This window comes from Phytophthora cinnamomi (genome assembly GCF_018691715.1).
Source record: "Phytophthora cinnamomi strain GKB4 chromosome Unknown Contig1, whole genome shotgun sequence".
Classification (NCBI taxonomy): Eukaryota; Oomycota; class Peronosporomycetes; order Peronosporales; family Peronosporaceae; genus Phytophthora; species Phytophthora cinnamomi.
The window spans coordinates 475734-496195 of NW_027150934.1; the positions used below are offsets into that span (position 1 = coordinate 475734).

Consider the following 20462-nt stretch of genomic DNA (forward strand, 5'->3'; position numbering starts at 1 on the left):
GCTGCGCCGTGAGTGTCGGTCCATATGGTCGCGAGATGATGTGTGGCCCCTTCACATGCTTACAGAGCAGGCAGCCACTGACAAACTTCGACACCTTCGCATGCAGACGGCCAATGAAGAAACGCTGTTGCAGCACTGACACCATAGGTTCCTGACCACGGTGACCATGTAGTCCAGTGTGTGCCACCGCGAATAGGCGTGCGAGGAGATCTGTCGCTGCATTTGGGATCCAAGGGCGACCCTCAACCATGGCCAACCCACCTTCCTCCTCTAGAGTGACTCGCAGCCTTGAGCGCTCCCGGCCCGCAGCCTGCTGCGCTTCCCGAATCTCATCCACGGTCGGGAATACGAACTGCTCGTCAGAGAGCGGGCGTAGCTGGGAGAGAGCAGTAGCCGGCACGGTACGGCGGCTGCGCGTCTGCACTGCTGCGACGTTCACTGCCTCGCGAGTGTGCCAACGGGACACAATGTCCGCCCACAGATTGTCTTCACCGGCAATGTGCTCAATCACATAGTGAAGCCCACAAAGTCGCATAGCCCACTTCTGGAGCCGGTCTCGAACGTGCTTCTTGAGAGCGTCATGAGGTGCGAAAATGTAAACCAAATTTGCATGGTCACAGTACAGCGTGAATCCTTTGGGTCGAAGCAGCAAATACTCGAGGTCGTGACAGGCTTTCACGATAGGATATGCCTCTTTTTCCACAATCGTCCAGTTTAACTCGTTCTTCTTGAAAGTGCCGCCCTTGCAGATGATCATTTCATGGCGCTGCTTCACAACCGGTAGTGTCGGGTCCCAGTCCACTACTTGTGTCACCACGATAGAGTAGCCGTTCAAGCTCGCGTCTGTGAACACTAGCAGCTCTGCGTCTGGATCGGGCGAGGCCATCAGCGCCGAGGCACGTACGAGAGATAGCACGGCCTCATAGGCTGCCTTCTCAGGCTCTGTTCATACTGTAGCCACGGCGAGTGCATTGCGGCCGCGTCCGCCGACTCGCTTCTTCTCCGCCGCTAATTTAGTCTGGAGGGGGGCTATCTTCCGCGCATAATCCGGAAGAGAGTCTTGAAGCCAATTAGTGGCGCAGACGAAATACTGGAGATCAGCAACTGTAGCAGGTAAAGGGAGTGTGGAGAGCGCGTCTACTCGTGCGGGGTCATGACGGACACCAGCACTGGAGATAAGTCGACCACACCAGAGCACCTCGACTTCAAATAGTTTGGACTTTGCCATATTCAGCTTCAGCCGAGCCCCCGCAACCAACGAAAAGAATTGCCCGAGGACGCGCACAAACTCTTCCACTGTTGGAGCGAAGAGGATCACGTCGTCGACCCATACCAATGCGGAGTGCGGGATCAGCGGGGCGAGCACCTTCTGCATCTCACCTTGGAAGTGTAGAGCAGAATCAGTGGCTCCTTGAGGCGCTCGGTTCGGCGTAAATACGCCGTCCTCCGTAATAAACGAAAACATCTCGCGACTGTCCTCGTGCAAAGGCAATTGCCAAAAGCCTTGGGTAAAGTCAAATGATGCAAAGTATTTCTTGCCCGCGAAAGCATCCGTCGTCGTAGCTGATGTGGGCATCGAGCCTGCAATTGGCACCGTCACACGGTTCACGAGTCTGTAGTCAATAGTCAGGCGGAATTGGTCTCGTGATCCTGGTTTGCTTACTGGCACCACAGCACTCGCCCAGCGCGAGGCGTTATTCTTCTCAACAAGGCCATTAGCAACCAGCAGTCCCACATACTCACGAACAAATTGAGCTTGAAGGGGAGCATACCGACGTGGTGCGCTCCGGTGCGGGACAGCATCAGCTTGTATCGTCACGCGCAGAGGCTCAACTCGTGCGGGAGGATCCGGGCCAATCGTGGCGCGCCAGACGTCGTGAAATTCTGTCAATATCCGCCGAACTGCCGCCACATACTGGGCAGGCATCCCATTGGCTACTGCCTGCGCCACTAAATGCTCAACAGCATCATCGATTGCAGGCGCTTCTTGAACCTCTGGAATGGCATCACCAACCGGGAACTCATCTGCTTCATCCGTGAGGGTTGGTTGTCCTGCTAGCTGAGCAAGTTGGTGCTCCACGTCGATGCCAAGCGCCTTCAGAGCATCTCGCCCTAGCAGGAACTCGTCGCCTTCGCCTGGCAGAATCAGGCAAGGGACCGACCGCATAGAGACTAGCCCGGCAATTGTAGACAACTCCAAGTCCAGAAGAATTTCCTTGTCGCACAACGTCAGCCGTCCATCTGCCATTCTCGCCTCCACAGGCGCACTTAGCGGGGTGACCATTAGTGTAGGCTGCACCGCCAGGAGAGATTCCACAATGTCATGTGGAACTATACTCTTGTCAGCACCAGTATCAGGTGTGTAGGGGACCTCCAGCAGTCCGTTGATGCGGACGTCTCCTGCAGGCGTGGCGTACCGGGCAGCCTTGGACCGAAGGGCACCAGAGCGCTGCTCCTTGGCCTCACGGAACTTCCGCCGTGCCTCCTCGCGCTGCACGTCCGTGGTGTTTGGGCAATCTTTGAGCCAATGTGGCCCCTTACAAACCAGACAGCCGTCATGTGGCGGAGGGCGGGCTTGTTGCTGGGTCCGGGCGGGCTGCGAAGTCCGCGGAGGAGACGACGTTGAGGCAGCAGATGGTGCCGGACGCGGCGACCGCCCATTCCTGCTGGTGTCGGATCGCTGTCGCTTCTGGTCTGGCTTTATCAATTTTGAATCCCCTCTTGCAGCATGATCCTGCGACATTCGATGAAATCGTTGTTGAACTTTTGCATGCTCCAGTATCAGATCAAAGAGGGCAACATCATCGGATTTGCAATCCCGCCTCTCTAAGTCGATAAGCCTGCTGATTTGAGCCTTGAGCACTGGGGGCTGCAGGTTGTCGACCAGCAAGCGACAACGTGCCTTCAACCTGCTCTTGTAGCCTGCCTCAGGCTCGTTCCCATTTCCAATCAACCGTTGGAGACCGTTGTTGTAGTGGGTCTAACTTGACTCACTACTTTAGCTTACACGTTGCGCAACGTGTATGAGGAAGCGTAAGTACTTAGTAGTTACTTAGGTTAATTATATTTGAATACACAAATATAAGTTAAGTAACAAAAGGATTCCAAGTGACTTAGATTAGGTAAAATGAGAACTGTATTGTTTGTAAATTGATCTTCCTCTAAAATCTGCTAAAAACTGTTTATCATCTATGAAAGGGTTGGCAGCGGCTGGCTGTCAGGGCCCCGCTAATATGCATGTCTCTGATTGGTAGAAAGATGCTGCTTTCTACCAATAGGATCTTTAGTATGTGTGGACCACTCACTGTGGTGGTCCACTTCAATGTATCCATCGGTGTGTCTTACACCAATGTGAGGAAGTATCCAAAACGTTTAACAGATAACCTATCTGTTAAATTCACAAGTGGCTTGCAGCCACTTGTACGTGTAACCCCGTTACACCATCCCCCCTTATAAGGTTAGACGCGCGGGGTCCCCGCACGTCAATCTTTGGAATTGACCATTCGTCAATTCTCCGCGTTTGGAGAAGAAATCCGCGCTCATTCAACGATGAGCGCGCCTCAGAAGAAGTCTGCTAAGTCGATGGGGAGTCATCTCTCCATCGACGACTACTTCGAACGCCAGAAGGCGAAGTACGGTGACGTCGTCGACTTCGACGACGACGATGAAGACATGGAGGGCGAGGAGGACTCGCCCTCAAAGCGTAAAGACTCAGTGTCGAGCGAATCGCTCGACCCTCACGCCAAGAACGTTCGCCCGCGTGAAGGGGACGAATCGGACGCTTCGAGTTCGAAGCGTTCGCGTACTGAGAGTGATACCCCACTCGCTTCGGCTGGGGCTCTCAGTACTCCGCGCGCTGCTGCTGCAGCGCGTGATATCAAAGCTCAAGGCTCTCCGCGCGCTGCGCCTGCAGCGCGCGATCCGTGGATGCCGTCCGCGTCCGAGATTGCGGACCGGTTTGGGAACTCGGTACCTCCGAATGAGGTGCCGCTGTACGTATGCAGCGCCATCAAAGATGACGCTGTGGCTGCCGAGCTGCACTTTGATGCGGAAACGCATCAAAGGCGCGATTACTACATCGGACTCTTTCATGAGCTCCGATGGTTTCAAAGCAAGAAGACCTCTTCTCGCAGCAAAGTGCCCGAATGGCAGGCACTTTGTCAAAGCTGGAACGCCTTTGTTGAGAACTTCAACAAGAGGCCGAGTGCTTACCGTGATCGGATTAAGCAAGCGCGTGATCGCTTCGAGACGTACTCGAAGCGTGGAAAGCTGGAGCAACTTCATGTTGCTGCTGAGGAGGCGAATGTGCCGTGCGCTGTGCCCGAGGGCTTTCAGTGCACGAAGTGCTTTCCGGTCCGCTTGAGCGACCGCGACCTGAACGGGTACACGTCGTTCCGTGTGCCCGAGAGTCTCAAGAGCTCCGTGCTAAGTTCTTAGCACGTGAGGGTTCGGGCGCTGGCGATGATCGCAGCGCTCGTGTTACTTCCGCTGCGCCAGCGCGTACTGCTCTTCGTACGCCCTCACCATTTCCGGAACGTCCTCCAGCAAGACGTTCCGCGGCTCCCATGTATCTCGATGGGGAGGAAATCCTCTCCAACGAATACGAAAACGAGCCCCTTGAGGGTTCGTTTTCGGGATACTATGGTCAACAATCCGCTCAACAATCCAGCGGGTTGAGCCGCGGGCGTCACGGATCGGCGGTGGCGGGGGTGGGAACACGCCCCGGGTATGATCAGCCCCGGGCTGATCAGTATGCGCCTCTCCACGACCGGGTGGCCGTCGTGGAGCGTCTGCAGGGCGCTGAGTTCGCCGCCCTAAAACAGGAGCTGGCGAACCGGAAGGCCCAAGTCGCGGCGGTCTCGCAGACCGCCTCGAATATCCAGGTCGAGCTGGGGACCCAGATTAAGGGGTTGCTCCAGCGCGTCCGCGCGCTGGAGGAGAGGTTGCTCGTCGCCGAGGCCAAGGCTTCCGCTTCTGCCTCGGCTCCTGCCGAGGCTTCGGGTCAGCCGAGCTAGATGGCTCGTGCTGCCGGTATGGCTTCAGCCGTCCGACGTAAAAGGTCGGATGGAGGCGCATGCTAGACGGTATGTCTACCGTGTATGCGTTGCCGTGCCGTGTCAACACCGTGAACGGCCCGATGAAGCGCGGAGCAAGCTTGCTTGCTCTGAAATCCGAAACTGCATGTCTAGGCAGGTTTTGTGTAGCTAACAAAACTAATGAACCAACTTTGAATTCATTTGTGTTGCCTCTGCCCGCATTGTCTGCGTTCAGCTTCTGTTGATCAACAGAAGCTGCTATAGTGTCTTGGACAAACCGAATCACGGCTTGTCTTTTGGTGATGAAACTGATTGCATCCGAGCTGAAGTCATTCAGCTCGCTCTCCGCTAGAGGCCCGGCCTCTGCGTGGTTCTTTGCGGTGTCTGTGCCCTGCGCAGACCCGTGGTAGTTGGCCTTGTTGTTGGGGGAGTCTGCGCCCTGCGCAGACTCATCTGGTTTGTCCATTGTTGCAGCTGACACTGTGCAAGTGTCAGCGGTTTTCTGCGGCTGCTGTATTGCAGTCGTAGATCCTCCCCCACTTAAAGTGGGAGCCATCACTCCGAGTAAACTCGGTAGGCGTGGATGCCGCATGGCATTCACGTAGAACGGTGTATGCCCGGTCGAGGCATGCACTGAGTTGTTGATGGCAAACTCTGCCATCGATAAGCACTCGCTCCAGTATTGGAACGAGTGAGCGTAGCTCTTCAACATATCGACGAGCACGCGATTCACGCGCTCGGTTTGACCGTCCGTCTGCGGATGATCCGCAGTCGACATGGAAAGCTGGCTCCCAAGAAGTGTAAACACTTCTTGCCACAGATGCGCTGTGAAGCGCGGGTCTCTGTCCGACACAATGTCGGACGGCATGCCATGGTGTTTGAACACCATGTCGACGAGCAGACGGGCCGTCTGCTTCGCGGTCACCTCTGCTGGCACCGCAGCAAGATGTACCATCTTGCTGAAACGGTCTACAAAGACCACAACACCGGTGTTCCCTCCGCTGTCCGGGGGAAGACCAAAGATGAAGTCCAAAGACATGGACTTCCAACACTCCGACGGAGTCGGTAGTGATTGCAGTGGAGCCTGCGCGAATGGCGCAGGCTTTACGCGTTGGCATACCTCGCAAGCACGGATGTACTTGCGCACCCACTCTATACTGGTGGTGCCAGTAGAAGTCGCGCGTGAGAAGGACGTAAGTCTTCTCACGTCCGAGATGTCCCGCAGTCGGGGCATCATGATACTCGTGCATGATCCTGAGTCGCAGGTCATGGTCATTTGGCACGACAACGCGATCCGCGTTGTCGTCGACTGCGTTGTAGAGTAGCAGTCCGTCGTGCACACGAAAGCGGTGTGCACGCGCTCGAAGGTGCTTGGGCAGCTTCTGACGGGACTTGTCAGAAGGCGCTGTGCCATAGGCCAGCAAGAGCTTCGCGTCCGCGTCGTGCGCGTACGCGGCCTTCACATCATCCAACAGAGATGATGTGGGTTTGCTCGATCGCATGGCGTCAATGGCATTGACGTCAACAGCTTCTGCATAGTCCGGCCGACGTGATAATGCGTCGGCCACCACGTTCAATCTTCCGGGTTTGTATTCGACCCGGAAGTTATACTCCGCAAAGAATGAGAGCCATCTCGCCATTCTTTGTGAAATGTGGCGACTTCACTGCGGTGCGCAGTGAAGCATGGTCGGTATAGACCACAAATGGTCTACTCCCAAGCAAGTACACTCGGAACTTTGCGAGTGCATACTTCATGGCAAGGAGTTCCTTGTCATGCACCGGATAGTTGCGCTCAGCTGGCTTCAGCTGACGCGATTGGTAGTAGACGACACGATCACGGCCCTCGTGATCGTGCTGCATAACGCGCATCCGATCGCGAAATCGGATGCGTCACACACTACGTGAAATGGGCGATCTTGGTCAGCCACTGCCAAGATCGGCGCCTCAGTCAAGCCCCGCTTGACTGTATCGAATGCCTTTTGGCAATCGGGTGTCCAATTCCACACAGCTTCTTTCTTAAGAAGCTGTGACAGCGGGCGGATCTTGCCCGCATAGTCCTCCACGTACTTGCACAAGTACGTGGCCAAGGAACTGCCTCAGTTCCTTGACACTTGAAGGCGTTGGCCATTCGTTAATCACTCTGACCTTTTCTGGGTCAGGGCGGACACCATTCTTCCCTACGAGACACCCGAGGACGGGTATCTCGCTCGCCCCGAAGATACACTTCTTCAGGTTCGCGTGGAGCTTATGCTTTCGCATAAGCTCAAGTAGCTGCCGGAGATGCACCCTGTGCATCTCTACGTCGGTCTTCCCGTCCATAGCCCGGCTGTGGATGAATACATCATCGAAGTAGCTCGGTGCGAAGTCGCGCACCGAGCGCAATAAGTGCGTCACGCACCTGTTGAAAGTCGCAGGGGCATTCTTAAGCCCCTGTGGCATTACTAGCCATTCCCAGAGCATGCCGCTTGGTGTGCTCACTGCCGTGAGAGGGATATCGCTCTCACGCATTAGGATTTGATAAAATCCATCTCGCAAGTCGAGAGCACTGTAAACGGTGCTCCCGGCCATCGAATCGATGATAACATCTTTTCGTGGTATCGGCGTCTGCGCCGGTACCGTCGCATCGTTCAGCTTGTTGTAGGCATGAACGATGCGCCATCCGCCCTGTGGCTTCTTGACACAGAACGTCGGAGCACTGTGCGGGGACTTTGATTCCCGCACTTGTCCTGCTTTACGACGACTTTCAAAGAAGTCGTCGATCGCTTTCACTTGATCTCGCGGCAGTGGCCACTGCCGCGTGACACAGTATTTCGTGCCCGGCACGAGATCAATCTCGTGCTGAATGCCCTTATCCTGCGGAAGCTCCGCAGGAATGTCTTCCGGGAGTACGTCTTTGTACTCCCTCAACAATTCGTAATAGGGACTCGACTTCAGCGAGTCCCAACCTTGTTCCTCGAAGCGCTCTCGCTTCGTCTTCGCACTGAGAGTGTCTTCACTCTCAGTGGTACTTCCCATGAAGAGCTGCCTCAGCTCTTCGCTCTCGATCGCCGTTCTTTCGCTGTCCGAAAGAACGCAGACTTGCTCGATGCGTCCATCGTGCAAGTCGCGCGTGAAGCGCTTCCAGCTCATGGCTGGAAGCGAAGTCAACTCCGACGCCGTCGTCGGAGGATTAGCGAGTTCCATGTCACGATACTGGAATCCAGTATCGGTGCGCGTCAAGACGCTTAGCGTCTTGACATTCGGCGTCACCGCCGCAGTCTGCCCAGCAGACTGCTCTTGTTGCGTCTCGGTCCCGGACCGAGACTTGCGCAGCGTTTTCCGCTTGCGCCGTCTTCTTGTTGTGCGGAGCCCGGCTCCGCACAGTTGTTCTTCTTGTCCAGGCCCGGCCGTGGACAGTCGTTCGCCGGCGGACCCCGTCCGCGGGCGCGCGGTATCAAGCCCGGCTTGACCGCATTTTCCTTCGTGCAGCCCGGCTGCACGGTAATGTGTCCCTTCGCCGGCAGACCCTGTCTGCGGGCGCGCGATATCAAGCCCGGCTTGATCGCATGGCGCTTCGTCGTGCAGCCCTGCTGCACGACAGCATGTAATTGCGTCAGTGCGGTACGTTTGCAACCGTCCGCACTGTTTGCAGCGTCAACTCCCGGAGTTGACACGCCTTCGTCACCTCGACGCCATTCATTGGCGGAGCCCCTCATGACCGAGGGTGCGTCGGCTCCCGGAGCCGACGCGTCGTTGTCGACCTGACCGCTTCGGGTCAGGGACTGTCCCTTACACGCTTGAACGTGGGTGTTGGTTCCCGGAACCAACACATCTTTTTCTTCCGACGTCGGCAGCATTGTCGACGTGGGTCTCACTTGTGCGCGCCCTCGCGCACTTCTTGGGCACTCCGGGACAGCAGCATTAAGCGCTGTCTCGACTGGTGAGCCGCGCGCACCTGCTGGTGCGCGCGCTGCGGTAACAGGGCCATCGCTCTCTGTTCCGCTGTCGCGTCCGAAGCGCACGAGCGTGCGCTTCTTCCAGTCTATCACCGGATCATGCCGTGCAAGCCACGGCATGCCCATTACCACGTCGAACTTATCGTCCAGGTCCAGGACAATAAAGTGTTCGACAAACACTCGTTGTTTGTACGAGAAGCGCACGTTCACGACGCGCTTCTCGGTCTTCACGATGGCACCTTTTGCCAGTCGTACCTCCAGAAGACTTCGAGGTGTATCTACCTCCTCGAAGTCAAGTCTTGACAGGCTTCGTAGTCGAACAAAGTTGTTCGACGCGCCTGAGTCTACCAATGCTCGAAGAGAGTCACTCGCTCTCTTCGAGTAAACCTCAAGATGACTAGGTTTGGCCTGTCATCTTGTTTCTTGCAGTGAGAGCTGGTCTCACTAGGGGCTGCAGTCCTCAGTGTCGCGTGCCCGATGTCGGCACGCGCGACTGCATTACCAGTAGGGCGCCCCGCGCCTACTGGATGTTCGCGTTTTTTGTTGGTCCGCGGCGATGCCTAGCATCGCCACGACGGCCACCTCCAGGGGGCATGGGAGCTGTACACTCCCGTGCAAAGTGACCGATCCTTCCGCAGCGGAAGCATCGCACGTTACCTCCCTGCTGCTGGTAACCAGCAGTTGTTGCATTCGAGAGGTCCATTGGTTCTGGACCTCCCGTCCTCGCTACCGGGCGCGGTTGCGGCCTCGGTACGTTTACATGGAGTTTAGCCTGCCGCAGCCTAAACTCTTCTTGCATGGCAAGAGTCATTGCAGCTTCGAGAGTACTCGGGTACTCTCGGAAGAGATAGGTCTTCACAGGCCCATCTCTAAGCCCCTTCATGAACGTGACGACCTTGGTCGCCTCGTCAATCGGGTTAGTCACGATATTTGATACCAAATATCGTGCGCGCTGCGCGTAAGCATGGACGTCATGCTTACCCTGCTGAAGGTCGAGGAACTCCGCCCTCGACCGGAACTCGTTTTGCGGGGGCTCAAACGCTTGTTTGAGCTCCTCTTTGAACACTTCGTACGTGCTGAAGCACGTAGGATCGGAGAGTCGGCGTCCATACGCCCAACTCCTTGCGCGTCCGCCAAGGCAGGACATGGCGAACGCGACCTTCGACAGCGGGTCGACGATGCGTCGAGCCGCTATGGCTGTGTCGAGTTCGACAAGCCATCGGAGGAGAGGCTCGCCCTCTCTTCCCACGTAATTGCTTACGCTCAACTTTAATGGTTGAGCACGCGGTGTCGTCCCTGACGACGCCGTCACTGAGGAAGCAGCGTCACGCTGCTCCTTCATGATGAATCCCAGAGCAACACCATGTTGCTCCGTCGGCGATAGCGTACGCAGCATTGTAGCTATCGCCGCTTCTCCAATGACTGTTGACAGTCGTTGGAGGGCCTCCCACTCTGGGTCAGACAGGTGGGGGCAGTCAGCGCGTGCAACATGCGTTGCAGGCGTGTTGGAGCTCTCCATGGGCACCTCCGTGCTCATGTGGTTCTCGGCTCCGCGTTCGTACACCGCGTACGAACGTCAAGCAGTCGGTCGTTGGACGGACTACAAAGTGCTACCAGGTGTAGTGGGTCTAACTTGACTCACTATTTTAGCTTACACGTTGCGCAACGTGTATGAGGAAGCGTAAGTACTTAGTAGTTACTTAGGTTAATTATATTTGAATACACAAATATAAGTTAAGTAACAAAAGAATTCCAAGTGACTTAGATTAGGTAAAATGAGAACTGTATTGTTTGTAAATTGATCTTCCTCTAAAATCTGCTAAAAACTGTTTATCATCTATGAAAGGGTTGGCAGCGGCTGGCTGTCAGGGCCCCGCTAATATGCATGTCTCTGATTGGTAGAAAGATGCTGCTTTCTACCAATAGGATCTTTGGGTATGTGTGGACCACTCACTGTGGTGGTCCACTTCAATGTATCCATCGGTGTGTCTTACACCAATGTGAGGAAGTATCCAAAACGTTTAACAGATAACCTATCTGTTAAATTCACAAGTGGCTTGCAGCCACTTGTACGTGTAACCCCGTTACAGTTGTCCTCCACGATGCCATTAAAGTCCTCGTAGTAGCGGAAGATTCGCGCGTCGCAGTCATCAATTGACAAGTCCATTTTGAGTTGTTGGCGGAACAGAGAAGTGACATCGGGCACAAACTCGTTTTTGAGTGTGCGGCAGCGCGCCTGCACAGCCGTCATGATGTCATCATCGGTCACCGAAGCCACCGGCTTCTTCAACACGTAGGTAGCCATGTTCTTCAATGTCTTAGGCTTCACCGAGCCCTTGACAGTGGCCACGACGTTCTCGAACGTCTCACCGGTGGTGCTACAGCGGTGGCGAATCTTCTCCACGTAGCGCTCCCACTCACGATACCACTCGATTAGAGCAGCATGCTCCCAGCTAGAAAGCTCGGGAGGGCGGATGACCTCAAAGATAGGCTGAGGGATCGACATCTCGACATCCCCGTCGGGGTCTACCGCATAGCGCACCGACATGTAGAAGCTTGACGCACGTACTCACTTCAACCGAACTTAAGGCGAACTTAGTCGGTATCGCACTTAGTCGACGCGGAACAGTACTGCCTTCAACCCACGACGACACAAAGTCTTCGTCCGACACGTGCACCGAAGAAACGAAGTACCGGACGATCTGCGATGTCCGGGATCAATACACTCGACACTTCGAAGAGCGCAAAGCCAGCTTTGTCGCGTAACCCGGGGTGAACTCGAAGAGGTAAGTTGATTAAGGAGAAAGTTGAAACGATATGCAAACTACGTTTCGAAGCTCTCTGCTCTAGCTCCTCCTGTAGTGTCCTTCACGTAATAGTGGATGCGTGCCAGCGTCCACTGCCTGGTCAAGCTGCGTGCCGTAGGCGAACGGCGATCGAGGTGCGTGCTTACACTGTCACCTACTGGCCTTGAGCGACCCGCAGCCATTGTCATTGGCTCGTGTCATCAAGCCGGGGAGGAGTGAAGCTCGGGGACAACGGTGGCTTGAGCGTAATCAGCCGACATAAATACCGGTATTGTAGCTGATGTAACAATAGTCGCAGTCTCCACACCAGGACAAGATCTATGAATTATTGTCGCCACTTCACCACGTCTAGAAAATGAACTCCGCTGTGATGATCCATTCTTATCGGATATGAAGACCCGACCACCATAGCACTGGTTTACAAGATAACTGAACCGTTTGGCTTGTGCTCGGTCTCGAGAGCGGGTTTCTTGAATACATGAAAAACATAATAATACTTCTGTACTGCGTAATAAGAGGATGACCACCCTCGTTTACATTCCAGGTCAAAATTTTACAAGATTGACCGACATCCATGGTCGAAATCATTCTAGTTACAGACAGCAGCTTCTATTTCAGACCGCAAACCTTCCAACGTAATGACAGGTAGAGCTTCTTCCGATAGTTCCCCGTTCTTCAAAGCATTTATTCCCATGAGAGGCTTACTTTCCGGCAGCTTTTCGGTCAATGTGGTCATCATTTGGATACCAAGGTTCGATCTCAGCAGTTGCAGCAGAGCTGCATCCGACAGGAAGTTCCCGTTGTTTCAAGTCAAATCAGTGGTTGACGGGGGGAGAAGAGAGCGAAGCCAATCATCCGATCTTGAAAGGAATGGGCAGATCATCATGGTCATTAACTCGAAAGAGCTAAGCAAACGCAGCGTCCCCAATTCTTGCTGAAACTGTGTAGGCAGCTGTCTGATCTCTCGAGATAAAAATTGAGCGTAGGATTTCTGGGACTTTCCAAGAGGAAGGTGGGAAGCAATCGCGAGTTTGTTGAACGATTCAATGCGGTCCGGTTCACCACTACCCAGAAGGATACGATTCAGGGTATGGATCGAGACAATCTCGTCCATGGTACCACCTTCTGTAGCCACTGCAGACAACTGTTGACCATGCCGTTGGCATTGATTTCATGGATACGATAATTTTGTCCATGTTTTTGGAGTCATCGGAGAGTGGTTTTACATCATCGAGGTGTTGCATGTTCTGAGTAACACGATCATCAAGAGCCTCTAGGTTCGTTTCTTCCGCTGAAGTTATGACTGCTTCAGTAGCTGTCAACTTGACGCTGGCAGGCTTGCTCAAATTTGTTGAACGTCGCTTTATAGGTAGAGGTTCGTTCGTTGATGTAGCCCAACTTAGGCGTGGAGTCAGGAGCATACCTGGAACTACTTCATCTGAGGCTTGAGGTTCAAACTCTTCAAAGTCGCAATCAAGGGTTTCAAGAACGGCGTAGGGGTTTTCGTCCACAAAGGACGCATCAGTATGATCCACTCGCTTAAACCCAGTTTCCATGTTGATCGTCATATCAACATCGTAGACATTAGCGACTTCCGTTTCCATGTCGCTAGGTGCAGAATGCATTTCCTCATCAAGCTGGTCGGCTCCAGGCTATGTATGGATTTCCACATCTTGAGCAGCCATAGGGCGTGACGCAACATTCCTGCGGATGTTGCTGTTTCCTCTTGACGCAGTTGAGTTCGCTTCCACCAACGAAGAGGTCTCATTCCAATCACGTTCCAAACGCGTATTACTCCTGGAAGCGATTTGGTTGTGGCTTCATCTTCAAGAGGCAGACTCACTGCGTAGGTTAATGTTCTGAAGGCCACCGCGCGTTCCGGTGGAGCTTGAGAGCGTTTTCCTTTCGCACTAAAGCGCTTGCGATCACAGATCAATTGATAGGTAACGAAGCCATGGACTTTGAGGCATGTCGGGGCATCCTCCTGGCCAAAATAGAAACGCCACGTTGGCGTCGTAACATGAGCTTCCATGTTGACATCTCCTGGCGTCATGAAGTAGGGTCTTGCTTCAATTGCAGCCAGTCCGAGGAAGCGTTTGTTGGCGGCTTGTACAGAGCGCACGCCAAACAGGTTCATATAGAACTTGTTGTCAAAAGGAGACTGGTTCTTGATGAGGAACTTGCGGCCAAGAAGCTTACCACAAGTTTCTTTGCAGCGTCGCTGGAGCGTACGTGAACGAGAATTCTGCCCGACGGGGCTTTCTCGACCAGAGCCACTTTATGGCACGATAGAAGCTCTTCCACAACGGGGTTTCCATGATCTTAAAGAAACGAGTTGAATACGACAGGCATCGCCGTCGTAGAACAGTATGTTCCAGAGTCAATAATCACAGCGTAGCTCGTCGATGAGGGCGTAAAAGGTCGGTTCTTCGTCACCATCTCGAGATATTCCGCCGCCGTAGTGTCACTACGCTCGTAGGCTTCCAGAAGACACTGTGCATCTTCATCACTCACGCGCGGTTCAGCGAGCACCGACTTCGACCGACGAATGCGCTCATATTCGTGCGAGCGGAGGTGATCGGTTATCGACGTCATCGTTCTCACATTAGTACAGGCTCGCCAAGCGGCCGCTTTCGCCATCCCAAATGAAGCGCACGAACCACGCACAACGAGCATCTTCCCAAGCAGCTTGAAGCCCAGAAAATCCCACATTTCTGGATCTGTCACAAAATCCGGGAATGCCGTTCGAAGCGTGTACTCGGAATACGTTACCCTCACTGTAGTGATCGCGATAAACGTAATTCCAGTGCTGTTCTTCAAACTCACAGAACATCAAAGTCCGGGAAGTAGAGTGAGATGCATCTGTAATCTTCCAGCAGCGTTTCCACGCCATGAACTGACGCTGTGATCACATCTTAGGCCTAAAAAAAGGCTCGGTGCACCTGCACGTGCGGTGTATACAGTGCATCCACGCCACTCTGGGAGCTTTGCTTCGACTCCGACTCCTTGGACACGTAGCGGGGCGGGTGGAAAATTCCGACACGGCATCCTTGTCGTCGAGATACCTAAGTCGAGTAGCTCAAGCTTATACGTTTCTTCTGGTAATGCGCCATGTTCACGCGGCTTTGCTGTTCAAGCGCACGCTCAGCGAAACTCAACGAGCTCGACTTCCTGGATGCTCGGTGGTCGAATGTTGAGATGGACGATCACGTCGATTACTGTCTAGTGCACTCTGCTCCATCGCAACCAGTGGACTGGCAGCGGCCAAATGGAGTCTGCTTCGCGCGAAGGTCGCTGGGGCGATAGATAGGTCGCGCCGGAAAAAATCGACACGTTGGACGACATTTAGTCGCTAAACGACCGGAGGTTGGGAGGGTAGAGCGTGCTGGCGTTCATCGCTGGGTTGAAAAAGGAGTTGAGGTTGGCGTTGGACGCCGAAAATTGGTGAATGAGTAAGCTTGGATTAGCTCAAGCGCAACGCAGGCTGAACTTGGACAGTGACGGCAACCGTGCCAGGTGCCATCACCACACGCACAGATCGCATCACCGATTGCGTTAGCTGTTGTCTATAAAAAATGAGCGCGTTAGCTCCAACAGAGTGGGAAATGTCATGATGGCGTTAGCTGTGATCGCGTTAGCTTGTACGATCGCGTTCCCTCTGAAACTGCAATGCACGAACCTGAAACACGATAGCTATGGTCAAATATTATGTTATAATACATGTTCGGGAAGTATTGCTACTGTATGGAGTCCGCAGCAGACAAGAGTCTTGCCTCAATGGTAATTTGCAGAAAACCTGTTTTTGCAGTAAGCCTGTGCGATTTGTAGTTCCCGACCAGTGGGTGGTCGGCGACCACTATAATACATGTACGTGTACTATACTTCGGTCGTCAGTTCGAGCACCTGTGCTGATGTGACAAACCCGAATCGCATTCCTGACAAACGCAACGCCACAATGGACCGCAGCGCGCTGTACCCGCCGAACCACCAGGGACTGAGCGACACCGTAATCGGCGCCGTCCTGCTGCGCGTGCGAGCTACGGCCTCCGCGTCCTCCGACGCTGCCTACGCTCGCGATGCCAGCGCGCTGCCTTCGCTGCAGGAGAGCCGTTCCCAGCTCCCAAGCATCGGCAGTAGGGTCCATTTGGCGGTTTCATCGGACCTCTCCAGTGGACCAGTGTGTCCACCACTTCTTTCCGTCCAACAAGACCAACACGCCGCACAACGCAGCGCTGTCAAGGACCTGGAGCTGCGTCGCGAGCGCAATCGCATGCACCAGGCGCGACACAAGATGAAGCAGCGCCAGAAGATGCTGGACCTGGAGAGTAGCATCCAGCAGCTGCGAGAGGACATCCAGGAGCTCAAGCTGCAGCGAGAGGTGTTATCCGTCGGCGTCATGACAAACACGACGATCTGGAACGTGGCGGCCGAGTACTTCCGTCTGTTCCGCTACGGAGTTCAAGTGCCCGAGTCGGCGTCGCAGCACTCGACCATGGTGCTGAGGCCGAAAGCAGAGGCCCAGCGCCATTTCCTGCTAGCGACGACAGCGTCGAGTGTAGTGAGTGAGTCGGGATACGGCACGGATGCGCTGATGGAGAACTGGAGCTTCGTGTCGCGGTATCATCCGGACATTGACATTCAGCTGACATGTTTGGAGAATAACGCGGAGGGGTTCATGGTAGGGAGGACGCTGGGGCGACTGACCATCACTGAAAACACGCTACGCAACGCGTTTCCGCATTTGGTTGACGCTGAAGAGGAAGAACGGATCCACCTTGCTGACAAATTGCTGTGCCAGTAGATTGTGATGCGCGGTGCGATTAAATTCGAATGGGATACGTGCAATCGAAGGATAGTCCGAGTGCAGCACAAAGCAGACCTGTTGACGCCACTTCTGCAGGTGTTGGGCAGTCTAGAAGACGTCACGCGCGTGTTTGATAACGCCCGGGTCACGCCTGAAAGTACCGTCGCGTACAACTAGACTTGTTTATATATTGAATAATGACGATTCTTCCGCGTTCAAGCCTTCGCATTACGCACTATGGGTGGTGATCGTGAAAGTACACCCCAAGGCACTTTTGAGGCTGGCACTCCCGCCAACTTGCACTCCGGTGTGAACAGAGCATGCTCGAACACGTCATTCACAGCCTCCAAGGTGCCAAGAAGCTACTTGACAGCTGACTAGAACATCGGTGTGAAATCTCTTTAACGTGTCTGATCACGAAGTCACTGAGCCGCTGGCTTGGTGGGCACATTACACGGCTCATGGTTAAACCGTTTTCGTGGGGGTAGGTCGAGGGATAGTACAAGATGACTCAGTAAGAACCGAACGATTGCTGTGAACAGGTAGTAAGTACTCATATTAACGAAGGTGATCACGGATGCGAACGTGACAAGGCATCACTGGTCCTGTTCACTCCAACATGATGTTGAGGTGAGCGCCATGACGACTGTGAGATCTGCTATTAGAGAGCCGGCATTGGTCATGCTTCGACTCTCTTTCCCGCATCGGTACGATTGGAGCAAGCCTCATCGACGAGTGGTGTGAAGTGTGAGGAACGTTGACGTTCCGTGGGCCGGCGATAGCGAGTGAGTAACCAGTCCGAAGTACACGGCAGACATGATCACACCGCGCTGAAGTTTCTTGGAAGTTTGGACACCTTGCGCTGCACACCGGAGTGCAAGCTGGATGAGACAACTTCTTCAAAATATCTAGTTGGCACTCTTTAACAAGCTTCTTAACTCCAAGCGTTGTACCGTTGAGTCGTGTCTTTTATCATGGTTCTTTGAGTGCTCCAATGTTGAACATTGCTGTAAAATCGCTACATCAAATTGAGTCTACCCTCCTCCACGAAGTGCCGTTAACTAGACGTCACTGCGAAAAATTTATCATAGCTTATTTCAGGAATAGCCTGCATTTTTTTCTCTCCTTGTTGGGAGGACGTTGTTTTTAGTGTCGCGATAGCCTTTCTGCTTTTGTATTGGGGTCTCAAAGTAGGCCTACTCTTTAAGCTGCTAAAGCAAGTCTCGTGCGATGTTCCAGGACCTCATGAAAAAAAGGATGGAATAGTGCTTCAGCTACTACAATACGTTTCGATAGTTCGATAGAGGTCCAGTGCGAAGGAACGCAAAATAAATTCTGATATTGGTAGATTCAGTGTACAAATTTGTACAGCTTCGAATATTCATCTTGATATTTGCTCTCTTATGAGAACGTCCAGGCCTGTCCATACAGCGTTATGAATCGTGTGATCTTCAGGAACCAGGGCCTTTGAACCGTGCTTTTGAAGCGGCCTTCTCTGCCAACTTGTGTGCGAAAAGAGCATTCTCGAATACGTGATTCACTGCCTCCAAACTGCCAAGAAGTTGCAGCAACGGCGTGATCACGTTTGCTGTGTGCTTCAAACTGGTCATTTTGGTCGTCCCACTCGAAAGCCCCAACACCTCGCGCCTCATACGGCTGGAAGAATAACAGTCTGCAGAAGTATTTACTGTATTGGCGTTGTTGATTCTGCACGTGTAGTTCTTTCATGCTTTCAAAGCTGTGTTTCACGTTGGGCGAATACGAAAGTGAGAGGCGGTTGCACCAGACGCTGTTTGCATTGTTAATTCGTTGCAATCGCCCTTCAAATCGCTAAACTCTTAGAAAATTGACAAAACAGAGTAGGGCCTTCACCAAAATGGATATAGAGTAGATTAAGCACAGGCCCTTCATGTTCGTGCGCCCGTATCCTAGGAGGAAGTTCGTATCGTTTTAACTAGCTCTGGACACAGGTAGGAAGTCAATGCTTGATCAATTACTTTACAAACGATTGGCAGGTGAGGCCTTACACTAGAGCTCGACATTCCGTGCCAATCTGCCATCCAGGGTAATTTTCGCACGAGCAAACACGCGAGCTACGTCCTCAAAGTTGCCGAGCAACTCCAGCATCGGTGTCAGCATGTCCATCGAATGATGCAAACTCGCCACACGACCCTTATCCTCATTCCACGCGAAGCTCACAGCGCCGCTCATCACCAAGCGTTTGCCCAGTAGTCTCAAGCCCAGCGACGTCCACTCTCCATTTTCAAACAGGTGAGGGAATCCATGTCGCAAAGCCTTCTCGCTCAACGTCGTGGCGCTCCGCACCGTTGCCACCAAATCATCGTCGGAGCCGACATCAAGACGCACCAGCTCGATCTCCATGTCCTCGTGGTACGTGGACAGCTGGCGCCAGTTCTCCAGCAAACACTCCACGCCGAAACCCGTGTCGCCCGCCACATCATCCGCCATCGTCGCGATGAAAAAATCTCGCTGGGCAAACGACTCGCGCGGCTGCAGCGCACTCAGGGAGGAAGGGTTCGACGCGGACGGCTGCAGCGTCAGCATGGGACCCTTGAACCCGTTCCGGAAAAGACGGAAGTACTCCGCCGCCACGCTCCAGACCGTCGTGTTGGTGGACACGCCGGCGGAAATAACCTCCTTGCGCATCTTGAGCTGCTGGATCTCGTCCCGGAGCTGGTTGATGTTGATCTCGAGGTCGAGCACCTTCTTCTGCTGCTTCATCTTGTGTTTGGCTTGGTGCATGCGGTTGCGCTGGCGACGCAGCTCGATCTCGGCGGCAAATTTGACTAGTTCGGCCTCATTCTTTGGGAGGTAGCGCATGTTGTCTACCTGGTGCTTGGAACTCGTTCCGCTAATGGCAGTGGCGAGCAGATCGAGTGACTGGGCTTTAGTGCGATGAAAGACACGACGGACGATGCCGTCACCTAGGCGCTGGCAGTTCGGTGGGAAGAGCGTGCTGACTTCCATGGTGTAGTAGTTGCGGTCTCGGCAGTGCAGGTAGCAAAGTGAGTGGTGATCGATCTTTGGCAACTTCGGCAACGGCCCTGCGATGGGCTGGCTCCCTCTAGCGCCGCCCGGATCTCATTCGTAAACCCAAACAGTATCACACAGCTGTCTACCGCCAGATGCAAGATTACATCATGCGTTCGGCATTCTTGTTTGCGCGCAGATACATCATGCGTTCGGCATTCTAGTTGGCACGCCAATCTCTGCGCGCAACGCTGCAATGAGGCGGTCATGTGGTTTACAGGCAATCGAGCTACGCGAAAAACCTGTATCCTGCGCTGCGTTTACTGGAGCAACACGGTGAATCATTAACAATACTAGTGCATGCGTCAGTACGAGTGTAGCTTGGCTTAGAGTGCTGGGCAAGCAGCGAGGTGCCATACATAGCCTCAGATTACAGATTTTCCTCCGATGATAATTATCTGCGAAACTTAAAGTCGCCGGGGCACAGAGTTCGCAAAATGTGATGACAAGTTGTTGTTTGTCGTAGCGGACGGTAATCCTAGGCCTTACGCGAATTTCGGCTTTTCTTTTTACAGTACACTGATAATATGAGGCAGGCGTCGTCTTTGTGTGCTGGTGCACATGTACAATGTGTTCTCCATACTCCAACAGTGTTAGACCAAGCTATCGAAGCGCAGCGATTGTGTTGGCACATGCGTCGTAGTGTGGCAGTGTTACCATACTTGACCATACTTCACGTTCGCCAGAAATTCACCAGCACAGCCTAAGAGTGCATTTCCATAGGCTTCTTGCACGTGTACCAGGTTGCCACCATACGTACACTACATATACAGTGGCGGCCCTCCCGTTTGATGCGCCTTTCCACGCGAGCTGATAAAGGTTGGATCAC

General features: G+C 53.7%; 2 protein-coding genes across 2 annotated transcripts; one reads left to right on the top strand and one right to left on the bottom strand.

Moving 5' to 3' along the window:
• Nucleotides 1-15733: 15733 nt before the first annotated feature.
• IUM83_06263 (uncharacterized protein) lies at nt 15734-16579 on the top strand (the record flags this gene model as incomplete). The annotated part of the gene is made up of 1 exon (XM_067930452.1): nt 15734-16579. The coding sequence occupies one exon, from the start codon at nt 15734-15736 to the stop codon at nt 16577-16579; it is 846 nt and encodes a 281-aa protein (XP_067800357.1).
• Nucleotides 16580-18532: 1953 nt separating this feature from the next.
• IUM83_06264 (uncharacterized protein) lies at nt 18533-19570 on the bottom strand (the record flags this gene model as incomplete). The annotated part of the gene is made up of 3 exons (XM_067930453.1): nt 18533-18542; nt 18610-18635; nt 18782-19570. 3 exons carry the CDS (start codon nt 19568-19570, stop codon nt 18533-18535), a joined length of 825 nt encoding a protein of 274 aa, XP_067800431.1.
• Between the last annotated feature and the right edge of the window lie 892 nt (nt 19571-20462).